Raw genomic sequence first — 25,434 nt, 5'->3', positions numbered from 1 at the left:
CTAGATATCAAACAGAAGCTAGAGACTGTGTTGTTGCAGGACCCTATTAACAGACATTCTTGTACTACTACAGACCTTGTGATTGTTTTCCAGTTAAGAAGAGGTCTGCATAATATCACTGTCTGTGCTGAGCTCAACTGTTCAGTGTGTAAAGAATTACTGATTAAAATGGACAACAGGCTTAGCCCCTTCTCAGGCATCTGCCTGCTAAATTAAAGAATTGGTTCCATGACAATAATAACAATAACAACAACATAGACTTACATTTACTTGACCAGTTCATGAATGGACACCCATACTGGGAGCACCCAGGACCAGTTACAACATACACCAACTTGCCTCTGTTTTAAACAAATAACGGCCTAAGGTTAACACATGCTGCAAACAACACCCAGGTAATACCCCAGTCTGTGTCCAGGAGCAATTGCTCAAGAACTAATTTCACCTGTCTCCACTGATTGATATTGACTGAAGGTGCAAGATCAAGATTGGCACCAGTGACAGTGTTTTCCCAAAGCAGATAATGTAGGAGGGTATACAGTGTAACCATGGTGCTAAAAATAAAGATGTTGCACAAAAGTGATATTTATTTAGAAAATCCATACCTTTATCATCACTATTAAAATATATGATTCTGATTAATTCATCTGTCTATCTGTCATCATTGAACAATCTCATTGACTCTTTCCAATCACACCTGGCAGTTTTAATGTTCTTTGTATTGGCAGCAGCTCTGCTAAACAAAGGACAAAGAGTGAATTGATGCTCTGCTTAACTTTGTTAACTTTGCTTAACAAATCACATTATGTGCCCGCTGAGTTGATGATCCAGCTTTTATTAGCCTCTCAGTGCTCAAACCAGACTTCCCTTTTCCCATGTGCTAAAACACACCAAATTGAATACAACAAGAAAATGCACACAGCTCAATGGATAGTTTTCTTTTCAGTGCAGACTATTCAATTCATTTCGTACAATTCTATATCATAACTTCCTGCAGAAGCTTGTGTGTACTAAGAAACCACAAGGTCAGGTCATATCCAAATGCACCTGCTGTTTTTGTACCTATAGGCACAGCACACTATTTGCAACAAGGTTAGATAAAGTGGAATACTGATCAAAAGAGTGAGGCAATTCATTATGTTCTTCTCAGCAGCAACTCACAATATCGGATGTATCTGGATGTCTTATAAAAAGCTGTGCCAGTCAGTGTGCATAATGAAAATGGCTCATCAAGTAGACAGCAGAGCCCAAAACATCTTCTCTATAAAGGAAAATATTGCTGTTTTTTAGGGATTCTTACCCTACTCCAGTGCATAGGGTTAATTATGATTTTCAAGTCAAAAATCCACACAAACACATAATACCTGGAACACTGACACTTTGTATGGTGCTTTTTCCAAAGAATGTGGCAGGAGAACTGCAGCCAAAATTAGTGGCTGGTCAACCACTTCTTTGCCCACCCCCTTACCATCCAAAACAACAACAACAACAACAACAACAACAACAACAACAACAACGAAACAGTGTCTGACTTGAGACCAGTGGCCTGTATCACGAAGCAGGATTAATGTCTTAGCGAGGTAACTTCAGGGTTAACCCTGGGTTTTCGGTCTCACAAAGCCGGTTCAGTTCTTATCGGGGTAGATCACCATGGTAACTTACTCTGAACGGCTATCCTGCTCCGGAGCAGGGTAAGTTCAGGGTTGAATCTGATTCTATAAAAAGCACCACCCACTGGCCAATCAGCTGTTTGGAAAAAAAAATGACAAAATGACATAATTTGATTGATTTTGATTTGAAAGTTTATTTTGAACATCAAAAAAAGAAAAGAAAGCAACAACAACAGACAATGAAAAGATTGTTCAAAAAGGAGTGGAAAGAAGTCGAACTTTCATCCCACCCCTTCATAGGAAAGAAACTGATCATTTGCGGACACTTAATAGCACCATTAATTAGTGCCAACGCTTTTTTTTGTTGGAGGAAATGATCCCTGTTAAAGATAATGGGCCTAATTGACAGCTTTGCTGCTGGAAATGTGGAAAGTAGCCTATCATGTCTACACTTCATGGTGTTTCAGGGATTTTCCTTTTTGTTTTTTAAAGAGGGAGACTAGGTATATTTCTGCACAGCTGTTAATTTCTAACACAGCTCAATATCAGGATGATTTTATTCAGACTATCAATTTGGTGTTGATACGATTTAATTGTGGCGTCAGCTTTAAGCTTTATTGTAGCATAGGCTATATAACGTTATGACAAAGAAGAGCAATTTATCAGATGCAATGATGTTAGACGATAATTGTAATACACGCAATTCATCTGCGCAGCATTGATTTAATGGGATTCAAGGGTGTGATCAGTGTCAGATGTACAGGTACAGGTACTGTAGCTACTTGAACCAGTGATGAGTCATTTAACCTACACATCATTTTATTTGCTACCTTGTTTTGTCTTGATTTTTCCCTCTCTCCTCCTCTCTTTCTTCTTTCCTTCTTTTTTTCTTCTCTATCATGTGATTTCATTGATGTTTTGACAGGGGAATTTCTTTGATAAGCTTTTAGTGGCTTCTAACCTCTCCGGCACTTTTCTTTTTTTAATCTTGTAAATGTTATACTGTCTGTTTTTAACATTATGTGTAAATAAACTAATCTAAACTAAAACTAAACATTATTCATCCCGTTATGCGTTGCCACGCATGTTTCCTCCTCCTGCAGCTGCCACGGTGTTGGCCTTTTCTGTAATGTTGCTTTTCTCCTCCTCATATTTTAGTAGAATTAATCTCTGATCCTCACGAGAAATACTTTTTTTCCCCCTCACATACGGCGCTCTGTGAGGACGCTCTGTGAGGACGCTCTGTGAGGACGCTCAGTGACGCTGTGCTTCTCTCATGATTGTGATTGGTCCGCTGCGTGCGCATTCACGGCTCTTGATAAAGCAACCCTGGGTTGAGTTACGAAGTTGATATCCAGCATCGTGATACCGATTATCCTGATTGCCATTGTTAGGGTTAGTCAACCCAGGATAGGTCTGGGTAACCCAGGAAAGGTTGATCTCGCTTCGTGATACAGGCCCCAGGGCAATGAAAGTCTGAAAGTTTTCAGTTTTTGGATGGGAAAAGGTGGTTGAAGGTCTACTGCTTTGGGATTGTTCCTCCTTGTTTAATGTGCATAGTTTCTCGCAGTTCACTAAGCCACCTTCAGCACACAGTAACTGTTGGAATGCGCAATAACTAGCAGTACAACTCTGCAGCTGGACTTTCAGTATATTCAACATCACAATTTTATTTTACATGACAGTGATCCATCCACCCAACTTAGAATTATTAGAGTCATATTTGGCTATTACAAATATTAAACAATTCGATTTTTTATTTTTTTCTATATAAAGTTTGAAGTTTAAACGGGGCCGAGTACAATGTTCAGTGTGACAGCTGCATTCAAGTAATACCGTAAACAAGGTGATGACGCTGATGAAGGGTCGAAAAGTTGCCACAATTTTTTTTAAACTAGAGATCAAACAAAGCCAGAGATTATGTTGTATATTAAGTTGCTGTGAGCTGGAAATGCAACGCTTCTTCGTATTCGTATTTGACTTGTAATGGGCAGCCCTAGTTTCTTAGATTTGGCTACCTTTACAAAAAGTGCACATACCTACATATACTGCTTGCACTTGTCATGCACTGCTACAACTAGAGTGGCACACTGAGCACAGTGGAAGCTGTAACAAGTGTCTAATTGTGCCTGACTTTGGTTCCCACTATAGTCACAAGTAAAGGTCTCACCATAATAAATCTGTAAATTCAGTCTGTTATCTGGTATGAGAGTTGTCAAATGAGTGTACAAACCTGATATTTAAATATAAGCATGCATCTATTTAAGTCATATTATTCAACTGAACACCCCTTAATTTCAAGTATATTAAGGCTTGGCTGATGCAAAGCTATGGAGGTTGAAGCACCTTTGTCTGGATATTGTCATCAGAAATGACAGCTATTATGGAGTTGTAAGTGCTGATATTGTAGGCAACTGGACTTGCTTGCGTTTCTTGAAGACGTTACGCCTCTCATCCAAGAAGCTTCTTCAGTTCTAAATGCCTGGTATGAAGTTGCAGGCTATGAACCCTGTGTGGGTGGGTCATGTGAGCTCTTAGTTTCAGAGTTATTAAGATCACCCTTAACTTTACGATTTTGAAGCATGCATGCCTGGAGGACTAGCCACCATGCTCAGCCATCTCTGGCGCAGCCTGGAAACAGTTTTGAAATAAATGTTTAATATGCCTGGAAATGAAGCAAAACTAAGTCTGTAGATTATTCTTCATACCGTCGTTTTGTCCACCACATTTTTATGGGTTGCATCTCCAACACAAAGCAATGCATACTAAATTAAGTGCCCCTCCATACATGTTTTTTAAGCATGTAAAAAACGTATACTAATACTAATGTCTTGTTTAACGTGTTTTTCCCACATAATATTAAAAACAAACAAACAAAAAACAACAACTCAGATCTACTCTTTCTCTCTCATCGAGAAATTATGGATTTGGCCTCCACCCTGCCACCCACAGCTGCTTGTGGTGCAAGCACGAGCTGAGACCGTGGGGTATCTCTCAATCATTTTCTAATGTGGCCAATCAGAGGCTCACAATCTCATGTCAGTCAAAAATTAATCAGTTTTGAATTCCGCCAATCACTTCACAGTAGTGGTCAACATTTAGTCGTCAGTAGTCAACATTTCAACTACCTACTTTAAAAATATTGATTGAAAACGTCATCTGATGACACTTTGTCGAGGGTTAAATGGATGGTCGGAGGGACAAGTCCGCTTGTCTGGAGGGTGACAGAATCCATGGCTTCACATCCAGGGTTGTGTGGACAATGGAGGAAAGTTTTTAGATTCTAGGTTAAGCTTCTGGGTTAAAGCCTCTGGCTCTTCGAGGCGAGGTTTGCTGGAGGCTGCTTAGAGGCTTAGAGCCAGGCAGCTTGTCGTATTTTTCCGGGGGGGGGGGTTTTGTGCCCTAGACTTGTTCCTCTGGACCATCCCTTCTAGCAGCACTTATCCAAGTCAAAGTATCAACAAACTGCAACATTTTTAATCAACATTTTAAAGTGGAAATGGACAACTTTTCAGTTACCTAACGCTGGCAGCCAGAAACAAATATCTAGTCTCTGCATTGGAGGTTTCAGTTTTCTTTGCTGGTTTTATGTCGAAGTCTCTTCCCTTATTGAAATCAGGCCTCCAGGAAGTGCGCCTCACTTGAAACCAATTTTTATAGTGGCCAAAAATTGGGATTACATTTGTCATGTGATGACATGTGGCCAAAAAAGAGATGTCTGTAAATGAGTGGATAATTTTTTTGAGCATCACAGCCACTACAAAATGACTCTTTCAGAATTTGTTCCATTCAGTCCAATAACATTTGGAATGTCTAGAAGGTCTAGGAATTAATAATTTCATCCCCATTCAAGTAAACAGTGAGCTAAACCTGAAGTAGCCTGGTTGACCGGCAGAAGGCTCTGGTGCGCCTGCTTGGAAGAAGGCCGATTATCTGAATAATTTTATCCGCAGAAGTTTAACTTTTTTGGCTTCATGTATTACCAAGCAACTTTCATGAGAATGAAAGGGGCTCCGCCTTCAACGCTGTATCCAGTTCTCTTTATACACCCATGATCAATATTTGTTTCCAGTATTGGACAGTGATTGCCATTTAGGATAGTGACGTACTTAATCTACTTTGCCTGGTGTACGTTTGAATCTCACATATCAGGGAAGTGCACAGCCATCACCCCTTTAGTGGAGCAATGTGAAAACACCTCTCTAGTGACAAACTTTGCACAGATATGTGTCAGTATAGTCAAGGTCAGACATTTTAGGGGACACAAAGGAATAACACATTTTTGAGTTGAGGATTGACTGTAATGAGGAACTAAACATCGCCACACGACCTGACCAGCATGTAATTAGACCGTGAGAGATCAGACACAGGAGCAGCTTTTTGTCTGCTCTGATGCAATGTTGCAAAGCACAGAGCTAGTCTAGCATTTCTGGTTAAAAAAAGCTGTCTTGAACAATATCAGATGGTTTCGTACAGACAAACCACAAGAGGAGGACCCAGCATTTTGCCTTCACTTGGGATAAATCCACAACTGAAGGCAAAATCCTGGGTCCTCTAGTGGCCTGCTCCGTTTCTCATCATGAAAGCATAACAGCCCACTGGATGAGACAGAGACACAGAGCAGACTGCATGGGGCGAACACCATGTGCACTTGCTGTGCTGAGACTTTGAACCAGCCTGCAGTGAAGGGAGGGGGACAAGTTCAGTGGCTACAGGCCAGCTGGCAGGGGGCCAAAATAAAATGACAAGCAAAATTACTTTGTCTGTTGGTTAAAGATGTTGACTGTTGCTGTTGACATCTCAGTGGATTTCGACAAGTTATTTCTAGCTATCACTGTGAAAATAAGAAGGTTTATACAGCCAGTTAATATGGCAATAGCTTCACACAATTAAACCAATCAACTCGATTGTTTTTTGTTTGTTTTTTTTACCATTTGTGCTATGAACATTATTAAAACCAAGTACCAGGCTCACCAGTGAGCACCTACACATGTGCATGGGAATGACACTAACTCCATTCAAGCCAAGATTCAAAGAGCAGTCACAGGCTCATTTCTCTCAGTAGATATGGAAGTTGAAAAAATGTGAGGAGCTGCTCAAAGCTCATGTTTTTGAAGATTATTTTTATTGGCTTTTTGCCTTTATTGACAGGACAGAGGGTGAAATGGGGAGACAGAGAGAGAGTGGGGACTGACATGCAGCAAAGGGCCGTGGGCCAGATTCGAACCCGCAGCCGCTGCGGCGAGGCAAGGCCTCTATACATGGGGCGCTGGCACTATCCGCTATGCTACCGATGCCCCAAAGCTCATGTTTTTGTTGCATAAACCCAGTCATGTGCCTGTGTTGGCAAAATGCAACCTCATGCATTTGTTGTATATTTCTTGTTAAAACAAAGGTGTATTTTGAAAACAGACAATGCATGTAGCAGGCTGAAGTTGACATGGTGTCCCAGAATATCAACAACCAACGCACCCAGGGTACCTTGAGCATCATATGTCGACACGGAAAGTCCATGACCAAACATTGATATGACGAGGCTGGACTGAGAATGCGTTGGTTTAATCAGTATTCAGAAGGTTACTTTTGCAATGTATGAGGTTAAAGATTACTAGTTACCTTGTTAAAAATGTAATGAATAATGGAACAATTTTGAGTACTTAAATCAAAGTAATGCAACTAATTACTTTTTGATCACTTTTGTAACAAATGATTTTTACTGAGTAATAAAAGCTGAAATCTGCAAATACGCTATGCCAAAATAAGGCATTCCTGTACTTTAATTACACGCAAAAAGTTACAAGTAACTAGTTTCTTCCTAGCACTGTGTATAATAATGGAGAGCACACTGTATGCATCACGCTGCTGTGTATACGTCCTCAACACTCACTCTGCCAAACAAGGCTCTGGACATTGAACCACCACATTTAGAGTGTGCGCGGACAACAGTAGTAGGGTCCCTGCCCATGTGCCTGTAGGCTTGGGAGATGCACCCACAAAGCCATCTTGCAAGGTGTTTCTTGGATAGGGCCTTACTGGCCACACCATCACCAAAGCACACAATCAGCTACATCTGATGTGGTTGTGCCTTCAACATAATATGCCAATGCACAAAGTGGACAAAACAGATGGAATTTGGCCTTACTGTTCCCCTCATGGGTTAGAGGACAGAAAGCATCTAACTGTATAACTCTTGACCTGAAAAAACTCCCTAAGTTTCTGGGAACAAAGGAGGGATTTGGTGTGAGAGAAGCCCCACTGCGGTCACCACAAAGCAGGAAGCAACTGGGGTGCACTGACAGGGCGGTTAGTTCACACACTTTTAGGTGAGGTCAATGCAATGCTGTCTTGAATAATAACGCCATTAGAGAGGAGCGCTCTAGAGACTTGAAGTGATCCTTCACCAAGGCTTTGAGCCAGGTTGTGGGGGCAGCAGGCTGAGCAAAGTATTCTAGATGTCCCTCTCCCCAGTGATGATTTCCAGCTCCTCCTTGGGATCTGAGGCACTCCCAGGCCAGAAGAGATATATAATTACTCTAGTGTGCTCTGGGTCTACCGCCCGGCCTCCTATCAGTTGGACGTACCCAGAAAACCTCTAACAGGTGGTGCCCAGGAGGCATCCTGAGCATGACTGTCTGAACGCCACACTACAGAGGAAACTCATTTCGGCTGCTTGTATCCGCAATCCCATTCTTTTGGTCACTACCGTAAGCTCATGACCATAGGAGGGGGTCAGAACATAGATGGACTATTAAATCAAGAGCTTCCTTCCAGCTCAGCTCCCTCTTGACCACAACAGTCCGGCACACCGCCTACATCACTGCTGACGCTGCACCAAACCACCTGACCATCTCACATTCACTCATGAACAAAATCCCAAGATACTTGAACCCCTTTGCCCTAGCGCATGCTAGAGGTTACGGTCTGATGAAGCCAAAAGCACCACAACATCTGCAAAGAGTGAGTATATCACAAAGACAATCACTGACAAGGCACCACCCTGATGGAAGTGCACACCCACTAATAATGTGTTTGCACAGAGTATATGGACACAGCTTTCACTATGGTTATACAAGAACCAGATGGCTTGGAGGAACAACCCTGGTGCCCCATATTCCCAGATGACTTCCCTGGGGAGGCGGTCGTCAGCCTTCTCCAAGTCCACAAAACACATGTCAACCTGATGAACAAACTCCCATGACCCTTCCAGCAGCCCTACAAGGGTAAAGAGCTGGTCCATTGTTCCATGGCCAGGACAGAATTTGCATTGCTCCTCCTGTATCCAAGGTAGGAGCCTCCCCTCCAGCACCCTGGAATAAACTTCACCATTACACATCATATATTAAATAAGGTTGGATGTGTGACCAAGGAGTCACCAAGGAGGTCCTAATATAATACAACCGTTTACATAATAGGTTTGCTGAGAGAAAGTCACCACATATTACATTACAGGGAAAGTCACCTCAAAGTAACACATTGACAAATCCTTATATTTTAACCTTCATAAAAACTTTATGACTACATATCATCAGTGGATTAAAACAATGCCATGAATCGTATGCTAGACATGTGCTGATGCCGGAGGCTTCAGAGCGGACAGTGGGTCCAGAACAGTGTTGTTCTCTCTTTAGTATGCAGATTAAATGTAAACCACTCTCTCCTTGCCCCGTCCCCCTCAAAGCCCTCCCCTCCACACCAAAATGGTGACAGAAACAGCATTAAAAAAAAAAAAAAACTGTCACTGAGAAAAGAGTGACATGAATAAAACATTATAAGATTGTCATCATAAAACACATCAAAGTGCAAAACAATATCAACATAATGTAAAATTATTTTTAGGTCCAGTGTTTAGGATTTAGGGCCATCTACTGGCAACAACTGAACATAATATCTGTAACTATGTTCTTATTAGTTCATTATGTTTCACATGTGAAACTAAGAATTGTGTTTTTGTTACCCAGAAATGAGTCATTTATATCTACATACAGAGAGGGTCCTCTTCCACGGATTCTGCCATGTTCACGGGTGGGTATTTACACATTACAAGTAATGCACAATTTAAAAAATCATATTTCTAAGGTACTCTTCATGTTCCTTTTTTAAACTCTACTTCTACTCTTTATTCGAGTAAATGTTTGAGCTACTTTTCTACTTTTTACTTCACTACATTTGCCATTTATACCTTCGTTACTACTAGTTTGCTCTAAATGCAAGGAATAAGTGTCGAGGGGCGAGAGCATGCGAGGAGCCCTTTAATTGCAAACCAGGTGCCCTGCCAGGCCTAAGTTGAACCCCATCTGTACTAAGATGTTTATAAAACCACAACTTCAAGAAAAACACCCTGGTAACAGGGTTTTTTAATGGAGTAACTAGTTATGGTAACTAGTTACTATTTTTCAGTAACTAACACATGCCTGCTCTTCTTTATCCTACGTGAGACTTAAGGCTTCTTCAGTAAACCCATCAGCTAGCAGAGCCATTTCTAGCTTTTTGGGGGCCCTATGCAAAATTTTGTTTTGCCCCCCTATTTCAATATCTAAATACACATCAAATCTGCATCATATTCCATGTGCATATGAAACAAATGCTAAGTTTACACATAAAAAAACTTTAACTTAGCTGGATTGTTAACATTAAAATTAAAACAAAGTGTCATTGGCTCCCATAAAAAACGATACTTGTCCCGCAGCCCGCACCAGGCCCCATCTAAAGGTACTTGCCACCTAACGTTAGCTATTTTTTAAATTTGGGTCACTAGTATCTGATGTTATTGGAGAAAGGGGCAGAGAGAGAGAGTGGGAGATTTTTCATATCTCAGTTGTATAGACTATCCTTATTTGTTTGATTAGCCAACCTGCTCATCAAAACTAGTGTTTTTTTTTTCTTCTTCTATTTTTTATTTTTACTTGATTAGGTTTCTAAAATGGAAATTTTCACTTTTACTTGTGTCATTGTCGTGGGGGTATTTGGACTTTTACTTGATAACAGATTTTCAGCACTCTCCCCACTACTGGCCATGTTGTTTTTCTACAGTAGCCCAGAACTGACAAATTTAATGCTGGCTCTAGATTCAGCCATTTTCATTTTTGCACCTGCAACCGTAGTTCTAGACACTTGGCACATGAGAGAAATTTCAGATCTGCAACCTCATCGCTAGATGCCTCAAATCCTACACACTAGACCTTTTATTTTTTTAGTGGAACTGTGGGCAGTGCCATTACTTGTTTTAATAATACAGCTTTTTTCAATCTAAATGTTTCAATGCCAATGCTTCCTTTAAGTTCAAGTTTTGTTTTCAGTACTATTTTTTTCAATGCCAAATTTTAGTTTCATTGTTTTCCTCATTAAATACTGTCATTTTTTTCCTTTCAAAAGTTACAAAAGTGTTGCTTGAAGCCAACAACTGTACTCTACCTCTACCTACCTCTTCTGACATAATTCCAAACTCAAAGACTAAGGCTACTGTGGTGTTTCAGGGTTAGTCAATAAAAGGGAAACAACAAGGCTCTTTGCTCATTAAAGAAACACAACTGAGGTTCCTGAAGTTGGGATCACAGTGTAAGTACCACTGGATGCTGATTCAGAGTCCTTGGTGGCCTCTCGGCCACTTCTAGTCCTTGGAATACTTATGCTATGCATTACAAAGCACTCCAAGATATTATTCTTTCTTGGAGTGTGGCTTAACTGCAGTCAGTCCTCTCCCTGTGTGCAGTCACCATGGAAGCAGATGCCCTATATTCCTGAGGGTATCAGCTGACAAGGTCACTGGGCTGATTGATGTTAGCCTCCAGAGTCCCTCTATGTGTACAGGTTCAACACCAATCTCCATTTCTGAGGTACTAGAGAGGAGACTGCCTGTGGGGACGAAAGGCACCACTAACATCCCCCATGGACTTCCTGATCTGTTTTTGCTATAAAGGTGACAGTATGTATTGTATTCATTCATCTGTAACTCCAGGGTGTGGTGCCCCTCCCTACAAAATGTTCTCACAACACAAAATTAAACAAAGTTTAACAAGTGGCAGCAATTGCATTGTTCATGTCTGTAATTAGGCCAAAGCAGCATTACACCACTGTACGGCCTAAAACCAGTGCCAGCATGGGAGAAATACTGGGCCATGTCTGTTCCTCTATCTAAACAAACAACAGAACAGCCTACATAAATATATCAAAGACTACTTCACTACTGCCATGGCAACTATCATTATGCATTGCACTCATACGCAGAAGCCATACAGAAATATAACACAAAAAGCAGTATGAAATAATTATTACACTAAGCCTTTCCGTCTTCACCCATCCTCCCTTCTTTACCATGTAACTTCAGAAAAACAAGTGTAACAAAACATTTATGGGGAGATCTGTGACAACATCTTCTTCACTTGCATTGTTAAAAAAAAAGGAAAAAAAGAAAAAGAAAAAAGTCCCTCATATCACTTCAAATGGTAGCATCAGTGTTTTTCTGCCCAGAGACACTCAATCTCAAACTCCAGCCAAAGAACATTTAATCATGAGAAAGATGAAGTAGATTTTACAGCTGACTTTTCTGAAAATATATCTTGACAAATATGCATTTAATCTTAATCCTAAGTTTTACAGCAAAAACTATCGTCGTGTCTCCATTCAACTGTAAAGTAAAGTTTGAGCACATTTTTAAATATTTTGCAAAAAAGAACATTTGATTAGACACATTTTGGTTGGAGTGAATAAACTAGCCAAAGTGTAGGTTCATCAAAAGTTGGCAGTGTAGGCTATGCGTTATGCATGGCTGTAGACCACCAGTAAACAGAACAGAAGAAGAGGTTTCAAACCAGAAACAAAACAACTCGGCTTGGCCAACTAACCCATCTACAAGAGAAAAATGAAAAGATGTCTTCAGGAGTTTGTTTCAGATTGGTAAATTTAACTGTTTTTTTTTAATGTCAGCTAGTATTGGCCATAATAAATGTTGTCCAGGACAAAGATAAACTGATGCAATGATTCTACTGCAGGGGAACAGACCAACAGCAGAAACCAAGCCAAGCCAATCAGTCACATGAATAAAATGTTCACTATGTTAGAACTTACTTGGCAATGGCTTTTCCATTTCCTATTTATCGCATTAAAGCAACACTTACCTTTCTGGAAATTTTACACTTTTCTTTGTTTAGGTTAAAATGCTATTAATAAGCGGATGGCACACTAAAATGTAAGTGAATTCCACCAAAAATAAAAACTCATAATTATACCATTCTCATATGGTTCTAAGAAAACTTCGACCAATCACTGCATTTGGACTGGTCGCAAGTTTCTAACAGACATCAGAAACCACTGCAGAGATCTAATGCTACAACCAAGAGAGCTCAGGATGTGTAGCAAGCTTGGCCTGCTACGTCGAGCTAGTCCTCAGATGACCATGGTTTTGACTGGAGCTGTCCCAATGGGGAGACGCCGGCAGTGCCGTGATGGGACGCGGGAGCAGGGGGAACACGGAAGGGTTAGCTCTAGGTTAAGAGCTAACCCCATCAAACCAGCTGTTCCTAGCAGCCTTCTGGCAAACGTCCACTCGCTGGACATGAAAATGGATTACATCCAACTGTGGAGATCCACTCACCGAGGAGTGGGGGACTGCTGTGTCCTTGGGCTCTAGTTTCGCAGACTGGGCGCCCTGGTGCAGCTTCTCCTCTTTCCCACCTCCGTCCCTCCTACCGGTGCAAGTCAGAAAGAGGGAGGAGAGAAGGCGTGGAGTGGGTTTTACACACATCGCACCAATCAAATGAGCCCCTCTCCTCGCCCTTAAATGCGCCGTGCGAAGGTGTAATGAGAGTTTACTCAATTCGCTATGGCAGAAGAGAGCAGCAGCGTCAGGCAGCCAAACTCCTCCCAGGAGGAAACTTATGTTTTGGTCCGGGAGGTCTGCTTGCAGTGTCCGAATATACAGAACTGCAAGCAGACCTCCACGGGCTGATGATGCAAAGGTAGCCTGGGAGGAAGTCACCACAATTGTAAATAAATTACTCTGTTTCTTTTCTTCTGACTTTTCTAAGATGACAGATGCTGAATATATACTCCCTGTCTGATGCTGTGGCTGTTTGTGGTTGGCTGAGAGGGATGTGAACTCATTAGTTTGCAGCTGTGTTAATCAAATCAGGTTGGGTTTCCATTACGCGTGCCAAACGTGCCAAACGGTGCCAATCCCCTTTGATCTGACATCAGATGTGACGGGACAGTCGATATAGAGATACATTTATGTGCTGATTGCGGATAGTTGCATTGAATAGTGGTTTGTGGTTATTTATTGCATTGTTAATGTGCCTGATATTCTGGAAACCTGCCTGTGAGGTTTTGGTGACGTGTGCGCACTGTCCGCCGATCAGCCAAACTTTGGCTTACACCGGCTGCGCTCCACCTGCGCTGACAGTAGACCTGGTTTCAGATGGCGAGCTTTTAGTGCACCTTCGGCGAAGCCTTTTGGCACGAAACTGTCACTGCGCCAAGTTGGATCTGTCGACAGCTCCCCCTGCTGCACCGCCACACCCATCTTGGCACACCTCAGTCTGCCAAACTACCAAACTGAGCGCGCCTCGGGTTGCGCTGCTTGAAACTAGCTCTGCATGGGGTTCGCCACCCTGCGCCACCTGCGCTGCGCCGGGAAACTAGAGCCCCGTGTGTTCACCGAGACATGGATGAATGGTAACATATCAGACTCCGGTGTTGAGCTAACGGGGCTAACACTACACAGAGCAGACGGGGAGGCTGCATCATCTGGTAAGCTCCATGGTGTATACACAAACAATTCATGGTGCTGTGATGTGAAGAGGATCTCCCAGTTCTGCTCTCAGGATGTGGAGTTTTAGACTGTGAAATGTCGACCCTTTTCATCTTACTATTGCACTATATGTTCTTTCTTATATGTTGCACAAATTGTTTTTAAATGTTTTGTTTCCTTTTGCTTGGGGTATGCGGAATGTCAGTTTGTTCTTGTGCTGCGCGTAAAAATGACGAATAAAGAAGTCCAATTCAGTTCATAACATTATATATGACAACACAGCATCCAGTTGCTAATGGCTAACGTTAGCCTACTGTAGCGTAGCCTCTGAAACATTAACGTTATCTTCCTTGTGTGTTTCCACTGACTAGTAACATTAACACTACTATCTAACGTTAGCACTGTAACCTTATTCCAAAACTCATTAGTCATCACTGACTCCAGTTGAGTTTTCAAACTCCGGGGCTGCGTTTGACTGTCTTGGTTGCAACGTTACACTTGCTCTCCTCTTCAGTGTATCTAACGTTACCATGCCAACGCCTACATCTATCATACGTAATGAGGACATAATGGAGGAGGGGGGAGTAAGCCTTTGGAGGGAGGTGGAGTTGCAGGAGGAGGGGGATGGGACTTTGGAGGGAGGCAGGAGTTGTGGATGTTCAAATTTTTGTGCTGTGTGAAATGCAAGAAAGGTAAGAGTTGCTTTAAGGGCCTGTGTCCACATAGCAGTTTTTTCTCAGCGCCAAAGTTTTTTTCAGTTGCTCTAAATAAGGACAGAGTGAAAACGGCCGCATGCTGCCACTGAGAGAAAAAGCACCTCGCACATAGTCTGGGGCCGTTTAGAGGCCATTTTGGTAAGAACCAGGGCGAGAGAGACAGGATCCAGAATTCAATGGATGCACCTTTCCGTCAAAATAAAAGCACCAAGCTAATAAAAATGTGATGAAACTTTTTAATTTAAAGAATATAATTTATAAGAAAAGCCCCAAGCCATTAAGTTAACCTTTATTCTTTTATTGTTTTTAATTGTATTACAAGTTATTGTATGTTTCAGTTGTCTGTTCATATGCACTTGATCCTAGTTTTGTACATTATACCTGTAGTTTGTAAATGCATTTTTTCGATAAAGTTTGGGGCGGTGGGGGCGGAAGAGAGAAGAAAACTGCGTGATGCTCACCATGTTGCATGCTCTATCAACCACAACAACCACAACAACAACAATATGGCATTGCTAACATCGCTGCCTGATAATGTCATACCTGTCAAAACGGTGAAAGAGGATGCGACGAGACGATGGTGAGCCAGAATTTAAAGTTTTACTTTGGTGAATTTGGTGAATTCCAGATCCGCTCTCTACACCAGAACCAGAATCCAGACAAAATTCAGAGTGAATGGAAACCAGGCTCTTCACTGTACGTGAAGAGTGCTCTGTGTTTTTTGTGTAGCTGCTCCAAGCACTTTAAGTTGAAATCTTTGAACTTTTCAGAAAAGGCGCCGGCAACGTCACTTCCCCTTCTTAAGCTAGGCTACTGTCAACTATCAAAGCAAAGACTGAAAAGCCTATTTTTTGGGAGCAGATCGGCCAGTGGACACTGAATACCGCTGATGGTTGTGCTTTTATCCCCGTTTGCTTTGTAAGCTTGTTGTTAACTATGTAGTCAACCCTCTGTTAATGTAGTGTTATGTTAGCTACCTAGCTAATGTTACTGTCAAGATACTGTTGTCATAGAATCATACGTATAAAGGAACATGCCATCGACAAAAGTGCTGGGAGTTGTTTTTTTTTTTTTTTTTTTTGCTGGGATGAAGCACTCCACAGCGCCCTGCCACTGTTCTTTGCTGAAGAAAACCACAGTGGACACACCCCCTCACTATTTTTCAACTAAGACAAAAACAACCTCAAATACATATAAAACTGTTTTGCACAGTTAAGGAGGTTTTGTCAAATTTTGCTATTTCCATACAGATTTTCTACAATATTTAACAATTTTCTAATGATTCACAATCATTGATGTTACCATGACTAATAACGAGTTAAGTACATTAAATCACTCGAAATTTGCATCCATCCTTGACATGGTAATCTGTGGCGGGAGGTGGCTTGTGGTTTGCACCACTGACGGACAGTTGCTGTCACACACTCAGTGATTGTTGGAGCAGGTGCAGCCCTCCTTTGGTGTAACAACAGAGAACCACCATCAGTGTTTTGTTGGTGTATCAAAGCCCAGCTTCATTCATTTTGTAGCTCTCGTGGTCGCTTTTAGTTTCAAGTGTGAGCTTGCAGCATCCAGATGGTTGGGTAATTCAAGGTCAGGAAAAAGGACAGATACGAATCCATGGGAAAGTATAATTGGAGACATGTCTCCCTGTCTGTGCGAAAATATGCTCGTCTATTGTTTGATTAAAACCATGGCCTGACGCTTCTCGGCATCAATTAAGAGTTAATGAGATATCATCATGAATTATACAGTGTGAAAAATACCCAATGTTAATTATGATTGTATGAAAGTGAATACCATCAAGTTGAACCAGTTTTTGTGAAGATCATGTCAATTATTTTTTATAAGCGCTCACTGCAATGTCAAAAGAAAAATCTGAATTTATCCTCAAAGAAAGTCTTTCCTTGATGAAGTGTATTCTCATTTGATATTTCATGAGGTGTCTGACACAACTACTGCATCTCAATTTTTTTTTATTATATGCCAGTTTAGTGCAGGGACATGGTCTAAACCTCAGATGCAGACTCAGGGCGGTGGTGCTAATTGTCTGTGGAAACTTGCAGTGAAGGAAATTGATTTCAGGAAAAGAAAACAAAAGTCTGAATGCTGACAGGTGATTTAGTAGGACTTTGCAAAGAAACTGAGCCAGGACATTTTTCAGCGTACTGTTCCCTAAATCAATATCTATCAGCAATCTGAAATTAAATCGAGATTGAATCCCGGTTTCATCACCTGGTCTGAAGCTCACTGAATTCCATCTAATCACACCCTCTTAAAACAGAGGAGGAAGGATTTCTCATTTGATTTGACTGAAGACTCGCACTGGTCAAATCCAGACACGAACAACTTGAGTTTACAAATTGTCCGTCTGTAAAAATGAAGACTCACACTGCAAAACAGCTTCACACAACACTGTTCCAGCACTGATCTTGTTTGACACCTTTTGTTATTTGTTGAATGCAGTCACTGACACGCCTGGGGAGGTAACCTACCTTGAACGATGAGATGCACTTTTGTGGATTTTGGTTTCTTGTTTGTGAGGATAGAGCAGACATAGGGCCCTTCATCATGGACGTCAACATTTTGGATCTTGATGCTGTACTCTGTGACAGCTGTGTTTTCCATCAGGATGACGCGAGGGTCAAGGGACCACTTCTCACTTCCTGCGAAGAGAATGGTGGTGCGATTGAGCCACGCCACTCGTGATACTTTGCTGTCCACATTGCATCTGGAAGAGAAGAAAAGACAGAAAATACAAAAACCCATGAGAGATTTAGGCTTTCAGCATTATACCTACTCTACGTTAAGTTCCATGAAAGAGAGAGCCCACTTAAAGTTAGGGATGCACCGAAATGAAAATTTGTGACTGAAGCAGAAGCCGAATAAAATTAAACGCTTGGCCGAATACCGAATTCCCAATGCCGTTTTTTAGTTTTTCATTAGTTTTTGCAGATGAACCCCCTCCAGATTAGTGTTGTCACGGTACCAAAATTGGGACCCACGGTATGATACCAGTGAAAGTATCATGGTTCTGAGTAGTATCATGATACCACAATGAAACTGAGGCAGATGTGCCTTTTGTCATTTAAAAAAAAAAAAAAAAAATCACTTTTCTATAATACATCAATGATATTTCAATGGAATAAATTACTTACTGACTTATTCATACTTCAAAAACAGCATTAGTAAGTGATTAACATAGGGGGGATCAAAATAAAATAAATAAATAAAATAAAAATCAACCAGCCACCCTCCTCCCCTGACAAGTAAAGAACAGTCCCTTCATAAGTAAAGAACAGTCCCTAAAGTGTGGTGAGGTTTGTGGACTGTTACCTGCCACAAAGAGAGAAATGTGAACGGCCCGTTTCTCCTCTGACACACCACATACCTGTGTGCCACCACGGCTCGGCTGTCCAGGTACTTTTGGGCAGTCATGACACCAAGAAGAGGACATTATTGGAGCCGGGCTTCTCCGTCACCGGTAAGCCATTATCTTGCGCCGCAGAGCACTATGGCCGCCGTATTTGACAGGAATACATTCCTGTCTGTGTCTGTGACCCCCGTTCAACCCACAACCGGCAGGATTCACCTTTTGTTTCTGCTGCTGGTTGAAATCTGTACTCGCACAGCGTGCTGAATGATTTATTTTGCTCGCACAAAACTATTTTTAGCCACAAATGCGAGTAAAATGCTCGCACCATAGAGCTCTGTGGAAAATAAAGCACTGTGTTTTAGCACCATGGTCTACCGTTGGTACCAGTATACCCTGCAGCACTACTCTAGATAGTTCAGTATTACATTCTTTGCAAACCGCTATTCTTCTATCACTCTCCAACACTTTGAAATATCGCTGCACTGCCAACATTTTAATCCAGTACCTTTGATTTTACTCTGTCCGTCACCGCAAGCTCATGAAGGAGGGATTCATGAGCACTTGGACGTTTGACAGCCTGAACTGGTACATATTGGTACATGTTGTTCACTATCTTTCTGATCAAAATAAAAACATTGCAAACTATAACTAACAAACACAAAAGTGAAGTCACGTGTCAGCATTGACCCTGGTCGTAATGTAGCCATTATTGCTCATCCAACAGCTGGTACAAGTGATGCTTTACAGTACATTTTAAGGAATTAGATGTACCATTGTTTACTAATAAAAGGAAAAAAAAAAAAAGATTTTCTATGTTAATACAATGTGCAAAAACATTTTTTGGTAATTAATGCATATTTATACTACTCCAATGTAAGTTAGTTAGTAGAATTTAGAATATTAAGTAGGACAAACTGCAATAACTGACTTTTTTAGCCATTATTTAGACATACAACAGTTATGGAGTTACATTATTATCACTTGGAGCTGTTAGTGCCCACCTGATGATGTCCAATATTCACTCTGTTTTAGCTTTGTTTGTGGTCTTGTGAGGGAAAAATCTGCTCTTTAGCTTCTTAATAATAACAACAATAATAATAATGATTATAATATTAACAATAGTAACAAAAACAATAGCAATAACAATAATAATGTTTACTGCTCCTTTCAAAGCATAGTTATAAAGTGCTTTACAGCAGCTAAAATTAAAACTGAATCCAATAAAGTGACAATGTATCAAAGTGTAATGAAAATAACACAAAAGTAAGACTAAACTACAATAAAGTATATGATAAGAAGATATTAGTGTGTTTTTACAGGATATTTAAAAGAGGACAAGGACGTGGGTTGCTTCATCTCCTCAGGTAAGTCATTAAAAAAAAACAAAAAACGACAGGGCCCTGATAGCAAAGCCTGGTTACCCCTGGTTGTCAATCTAGACCTTGGAATCTCTAAAACGGACCCACTGGAGGATCTCAGGCGACACTGGGGATTAAACATTCATCAATATACTCAGGGGCCAGTCCTATCTGGACTTTAAAAGTGATTATTAAAATCTTAAAATTGATCTAAAAGGCACAGGTCAGTCAGTGTAATGAAGCTGAAATTGGGGTTATATGTACTCTTTCGTTAGAGTTAGTGAGAAGTCTGGCAGAGGCATTAAGAATTAACTGTAGTCCAGAAAGCTTGTGTTTGCTTAAACATGAGTAGAGTGAGTTACAGTAGTCGAGACAGGGTGTGATGAATGCATGATTGACAATTTCCACGTTCTTGGGAGACAGAAAGGACTGAATATTAGAGATTCTGCTTCAGTGGGTAAAACAAGACCAAACAAGTATTTCAACATGCTTATTGAAATTAAGATTATTTTCAATAGTGATGCCAGGATTTGTGCCGTGACAGGTGATACCAGTGGAGAATGAACCAAGCTGTGGAAAAGATGTGATTACATATGGTGTCTGGGCTTGTAATAATGACTTCAGATATGTCTGTATTCAGTTGAAGGAAATTATTTGACAGCAGGATTTGAACATCATTTGGGCATGCCCTGAGAGTGATTCATGGATTGTTACTGGTGGGGTCAAAAGAGAAATAAAGTTGTGTGTCATCTGCATATGAAAAAGAAAACTAATATTGTGTTTGCAGATTACATGTTTAAGTGGTAATATGTAAATAGAGAAAAGCAAGGGGGCAGAAACTGATTTCTGAGGTACTCTACAAAACAAAGAATCTGTGGAAGATCTGCAAAAACACTAAAAGTCCTATTTTGGAGATACAAATAAAACCAGTTTAAAACAGTGCCAGAGACGCCAACACAGTTTTAAGATGCTCAATTAAAGTTCTATGATCTACAGTATCAAAAGCAGCAGTAAAATCTAAAAGCATTAAAATAGATGATTGGCCAAAGTCAGCTGAGAAAAGAGGATCACTGAGCACTTTGGGGAGTGCAGTCTCTCACTCAAAAGCCTGACTGGGATGTTTTGTTTTTTTTTTGGAAAAGAAACCATTTCTGTCATAAATGAAAATACCTGTTGTGGGACTACTTTTTCTAGACTCTTGCCCAGAAATGAAAGTTTGAAGATGGAACAAGTTGATGAAGAGAGTGGGGTCCAGTGAGGGTTGCTTGAAAGAGGCTGGACTATTGCAGACTTAAAATCATATCAGGGAGAGTGCCAAATGTGAGAGAGCAATTGATTATGATTGAAATTAATGGACAAAGTGCTCCACTCTGTTCACCATCTAGTCTCTAAATTGGCTGCTGTTGCAAAAAATTACACTATAGGACTGGATAGTGTGAACCAAAACAGTAAAGTTAGAGACCAGACAGCTAAACAATGAGCACAAACTCATTCTAAAGCTCCGTAAAACTGAGAGGAGCTGCAGATTCAGGTGATGATTCTCTTTAGTTTCATCACTACAAGCAAAAAAAAAAAAAAATTTACATTGCTTTACATTAGTTTCACATTTCCATTTGATAAATTATTATCAAAAAAATATCAAAAAGAATATTGATTATAGTTGCTTTACAAAATTATGTTCAATTTCACAGTTAAACTTTATTAAAGTTCCTCTCATAAAGATGCCAGAGCTCCTGAAAGACCATTGTTCACCAGGTACCATCCCCTCAGAATATCACAAATGGGAAGCAAAACATTTTTTCACAGCCTATTTTGGCAAAACACTGAAGTCTAAACCATTAAGATGATGAGCTGAAAATACTGACATGATATACCTGACATGAGCTGACTGATAATTAATTTTAAATTTCAGCAGTCCGACTGATTCCTGTTGGTTGATTAACCTTCGACTGAATACAGACACCAGCTTACAGGAAACACCAAGACAACAGCCAACAGCTTCAATTTAGCAATTACATAATTTGTGTTTTGTAAACCTTCAGTAAATCACTTGATGAGTAATTTGAATAAATTCAAATAGAAAGTGGTATGAAAATAGTCAAACAGCTAAGATCAATAACAAGCTAATAATAAGCTAATTTTAATGCCATTTGGGTTTCCTCATTGATACTTCTCATTTGATTTATTCAGCCAGTTTTAAGCAATAACATTGGCATTAACTGTATTAATCCAAATACACGTTTCTACAGGCAAGAGAAGAATATAAATTTAACATAAAACAAATCTAGCAGGATTTGGCAGAATATTTATTGATGTATCAGTAAAAGAAAGGAAAAACAAGCTAGCTTTGTGTGCCAAAGTCATGGATGATAATAAACTTTTCATGAGCTTGCTCAAACTGTAACCAGCCTTTAATGACTTCATACAGAAGCTTTGGCTTGTTTTTCTTACTGTCCACAACATGGTACTGTAAGCTACTGTCAGCAGTTCCTCACCCTGGGGTATACGATGTGAAAAAAAATGATGACATGCAATTTTAAAACCACTCAGTCTTTCAGTCATGTCAAGTAGCACCCTCATGCCCTGATTCTCTTCAGGTGCTTCCTTCCCCAGGGGGTTTCCCAGTGTACACCTGCATATTGCAGGCATAGCTGGACTGTGCATCACTGTCCATATTTTGATATTTGTCAGGTTAGTTTTCTAGCCTATGGTTGTAAAAAGGGACAGCAACCACAAAACGCAACCAGAAATGTATCCACAGCCACATGTGGTCTTGGATTGTAAAGAAAGGGTAATGAACCTTGAACCCACTCATTCCACGCATCCTGTATCACTGTGAGTTTGTCTCAAGGCATATGACTTTCCCCTTCCAGTGTCAGCATTCCCAAGATGTGGAGCCATTGCTTTGCATTTTGTCTTGGACACACCTGTCAAAATGAGCAAACCAATGTAGGCTTGCAAGTGGGTCACATCCAAATCTTCCCAACTGCCCCCATACAGTTCAACTGGGGAGAGGGAATATAATAATTTTTCATGTCTGGAAGGTAACATGACCACTTTCGGAGGCTGAATGAGAACAGAAGCTGCATGTGGTTGAGAGACAACAGAAGGGTCAATCCCAAGAGTCTCATTCTCAGCATTATTCCAAGTCTTACACATACATACATCCATTCATCTATCCATTGACATCCACTTATCCGAGCCAGGTTGCGGGGGCAGCAGGCTGAGAAAGGCACTCCAGACATCCCTGGGTAGCAGTAACGCTTTCCAGCTCATCCTGGGGGATCCTGAAGAATTCCCAGGCCAGATGAGACATATAATCCCTCCAGGGTATTCTGGATCTACCCTGGGGCCTCCTACCAGTTGGACAACTCATTTCAGCCATTTGTATTCACAATTTCATTCTTTTCATCACTGCTTAAAGCTCATGACCAAAGGTGAGGGTCAGAACATAGATGGACCTGTAAATCGAGAGCTTTGCCTTCTGGGTCAGCTCCTTCTTCACTATGACGGTCTGGCACCAGGCCCACATCACTGCTGACGTCGTGCCCAAACTGTCTGTCCATCTCACACTCCACTTTACCTTCACTTGTGGACAAGACCCCAAGATAGTGGCCTAGCCCCAGACACATTCTCTTTGTTGTCACTTTAACTGTCAAAGAGCTGTGCCAAAAGCTCATTGGCACAAAACCTTTGCTTGGAGATAATTTTCAGATGATAGACAGCGTAAAGAGAGCACCAAGAGGAATTGTTTAGAAGGCTACCTCCCCCATGGAGTGGGACATATCAGGGGTTCTAACAGTACTATAGGTGAGGTTATGACAGGTTAGGGCACTGAAGACAATAAAATTGCATGTGATAGTGACCTCAATATCAGCCAGAACAGCCAAAACAAATGTCTAGTTAAGTCAAGTAAAACTTTATTTGCAGAGCACATTTAAAAACAACCACAGCTGACCAAAGCGCTGAGTAGGCACCAAATACTAAAACGGATAACTAAAGAAGCAAGAGAACAATAAACATAATAGCAGGGATGCACAATATTGATTTTTTTGCTGATATCTGATATGTCAATATGTAACAACTCATTTGACTGATAACTGATACCAATATCAATATATCCACTTTTGTCCCCACCTAATTTCTGTAATAATTAAGTTTCTTCTGTAGTGGCATTAACATCATATTATGCATGCATATTCCTACCATGATGGCCCACAAGGAGACATAAAATACAATACTTTTCAATGTATGTAATATTCCTTCATTGTGCAAATTAAGAAAAAGTATGTGTTGGCCTGTTCATTTTAAAGCCAATACTGGCCAATATCAGTGACATGCTGATATTATTGTACATCCCTACATAATAGAGAACAAAGTGCAGCACAACAAAGGATGAGGCACAACAGAAAATGAAATCAAGATGTCAAGCTCAAGTCAATCATGTGCAAACAAGAGGAGGTGTGTATTCAGCAGTGACTTTGATTTTTCTATAGTCAGAGCACTTTTTATGTGAATAGCTAAGCTGTTCCAGAGTTTAGGGGCAACCACCGCAAAGGCTTGATCACCACTGTTAATGCGTCTGCTTCTGGGAACATCCAGGAGCATGCGATTGGTGGACCTCAATGCTACAAGACTTTTGTTTGATAAGGTGATGCCAGACCGTTTAACATTTTAAACAAGCAATAAAATCTTAAACTCGATCCTAAAACAAACAGGAAGCCAGTGGGGGGAGGCCAGTACTGTGATCATGTGATCATGTCATGTGATCCTGATTCCTGTTTCCAGTCAGAAAGTGAGCGGCTGCATTTGGTACTCACTGCAGACGAGATAGTTACAACTGCTCTATTCCAACAAACAAAGAATCACAATAGTCTGCACTGTAAAATATTTGACTGTACATTTACAGGAAATGACTGGCAACTAGTTGCATTACTTTCACAGGAAATTAGTTTTACAGTAAATTGTTGTGAAATGACAACTTATACTTTGATCTCACAGTAGTTATGCCTGCATATTACTGTGATTTAGCAGTACGCTCCCATAGAATTACTGCATTTCACTGTAACCTAACAGTTAAAGCCATTACATCATTGATATATCGGTATGTTCCTGTAATTGACTGAATTTAACTGTAACTTGACAGTTAATGTACATCTGATTACTGTGATTTAGCAATATACTCCTACGAAATTATTGTATTTCACTGTTATCTCACAGTTAAACTCCATATATTACTACTATATACTGCATGGATTTCACAATCTGATTAAATATTACAGCAAAAGCCTGTGAAGTGATACTAATGTAATTTATTGTGAAATATTACAGTTACATGTTGTAACTCCCTGGAAACAGGGAGGGAGAGGGAATAAAAGCATGAATTACCCTAATTAAACACATTAAACATTGAATGGGGTCAAATTGACCCCAAGGATAATAGAAGAGTTAAAATCCAAAATGCCCTGAAGTTTAAGTAAGCTCACAGATGTGCTGAATTCAGTGCAAAAAGCAGCAGCGTTTGGTTGATTAGTCTACAGGCACAAGTTGCCACACATAGTCCAATAAGTTCATCAGCCAGGGAGCTTCACACACCCAGCAGTGTTTACTAACCCCAGTCACACACACA

The 25,434-nt window shown here is 40.6% G+C and overlaps 1 protein-coding gene across 1 annotated transcript in view; it reads right to left on the bottom strand.

Annotated features, from left to right (window-relative positions):
• The window catches only part of opcml (opioid binding protein/cell adhesion molecule-like), a 305,981-nt gene that overhangs the window by 153,437 nt on the left and 127,110 nt on the right, over window positions 1-25,434 (bottom strand). The window contains exon 2 of the mRNA XM_049591589.1: window positions 17,567-17,802. Within this exon, the coding sequence (XP_049447546.1) occupies window positions 17,567-17,802 (236 nt within the window). The remainder of the gene's footprint in view (window positions 1-17,566; window positions 17,803-25,434) is intronic.

The sequence above is a fragment of the Epinephelus fuscoguttatus genome, linkage group LG12, assembly GCF_011397635.1.
Source record: "Epinephelus fuscoguttatus linkage group LG12, E.fuscoguttatus.final_Chr_v1".
Taxonomy (NCBI): Eukaryota; Metazoa; Chordata; class Actinopteri; order Perciformes; family Serranidae; genus Epinephelus; species Epinephelus fuscoguttatus.
Note: the sequence above shows the minus strand (reverse complement) of the source record. Positions and strands in the feature narration are given on the sequence as shown.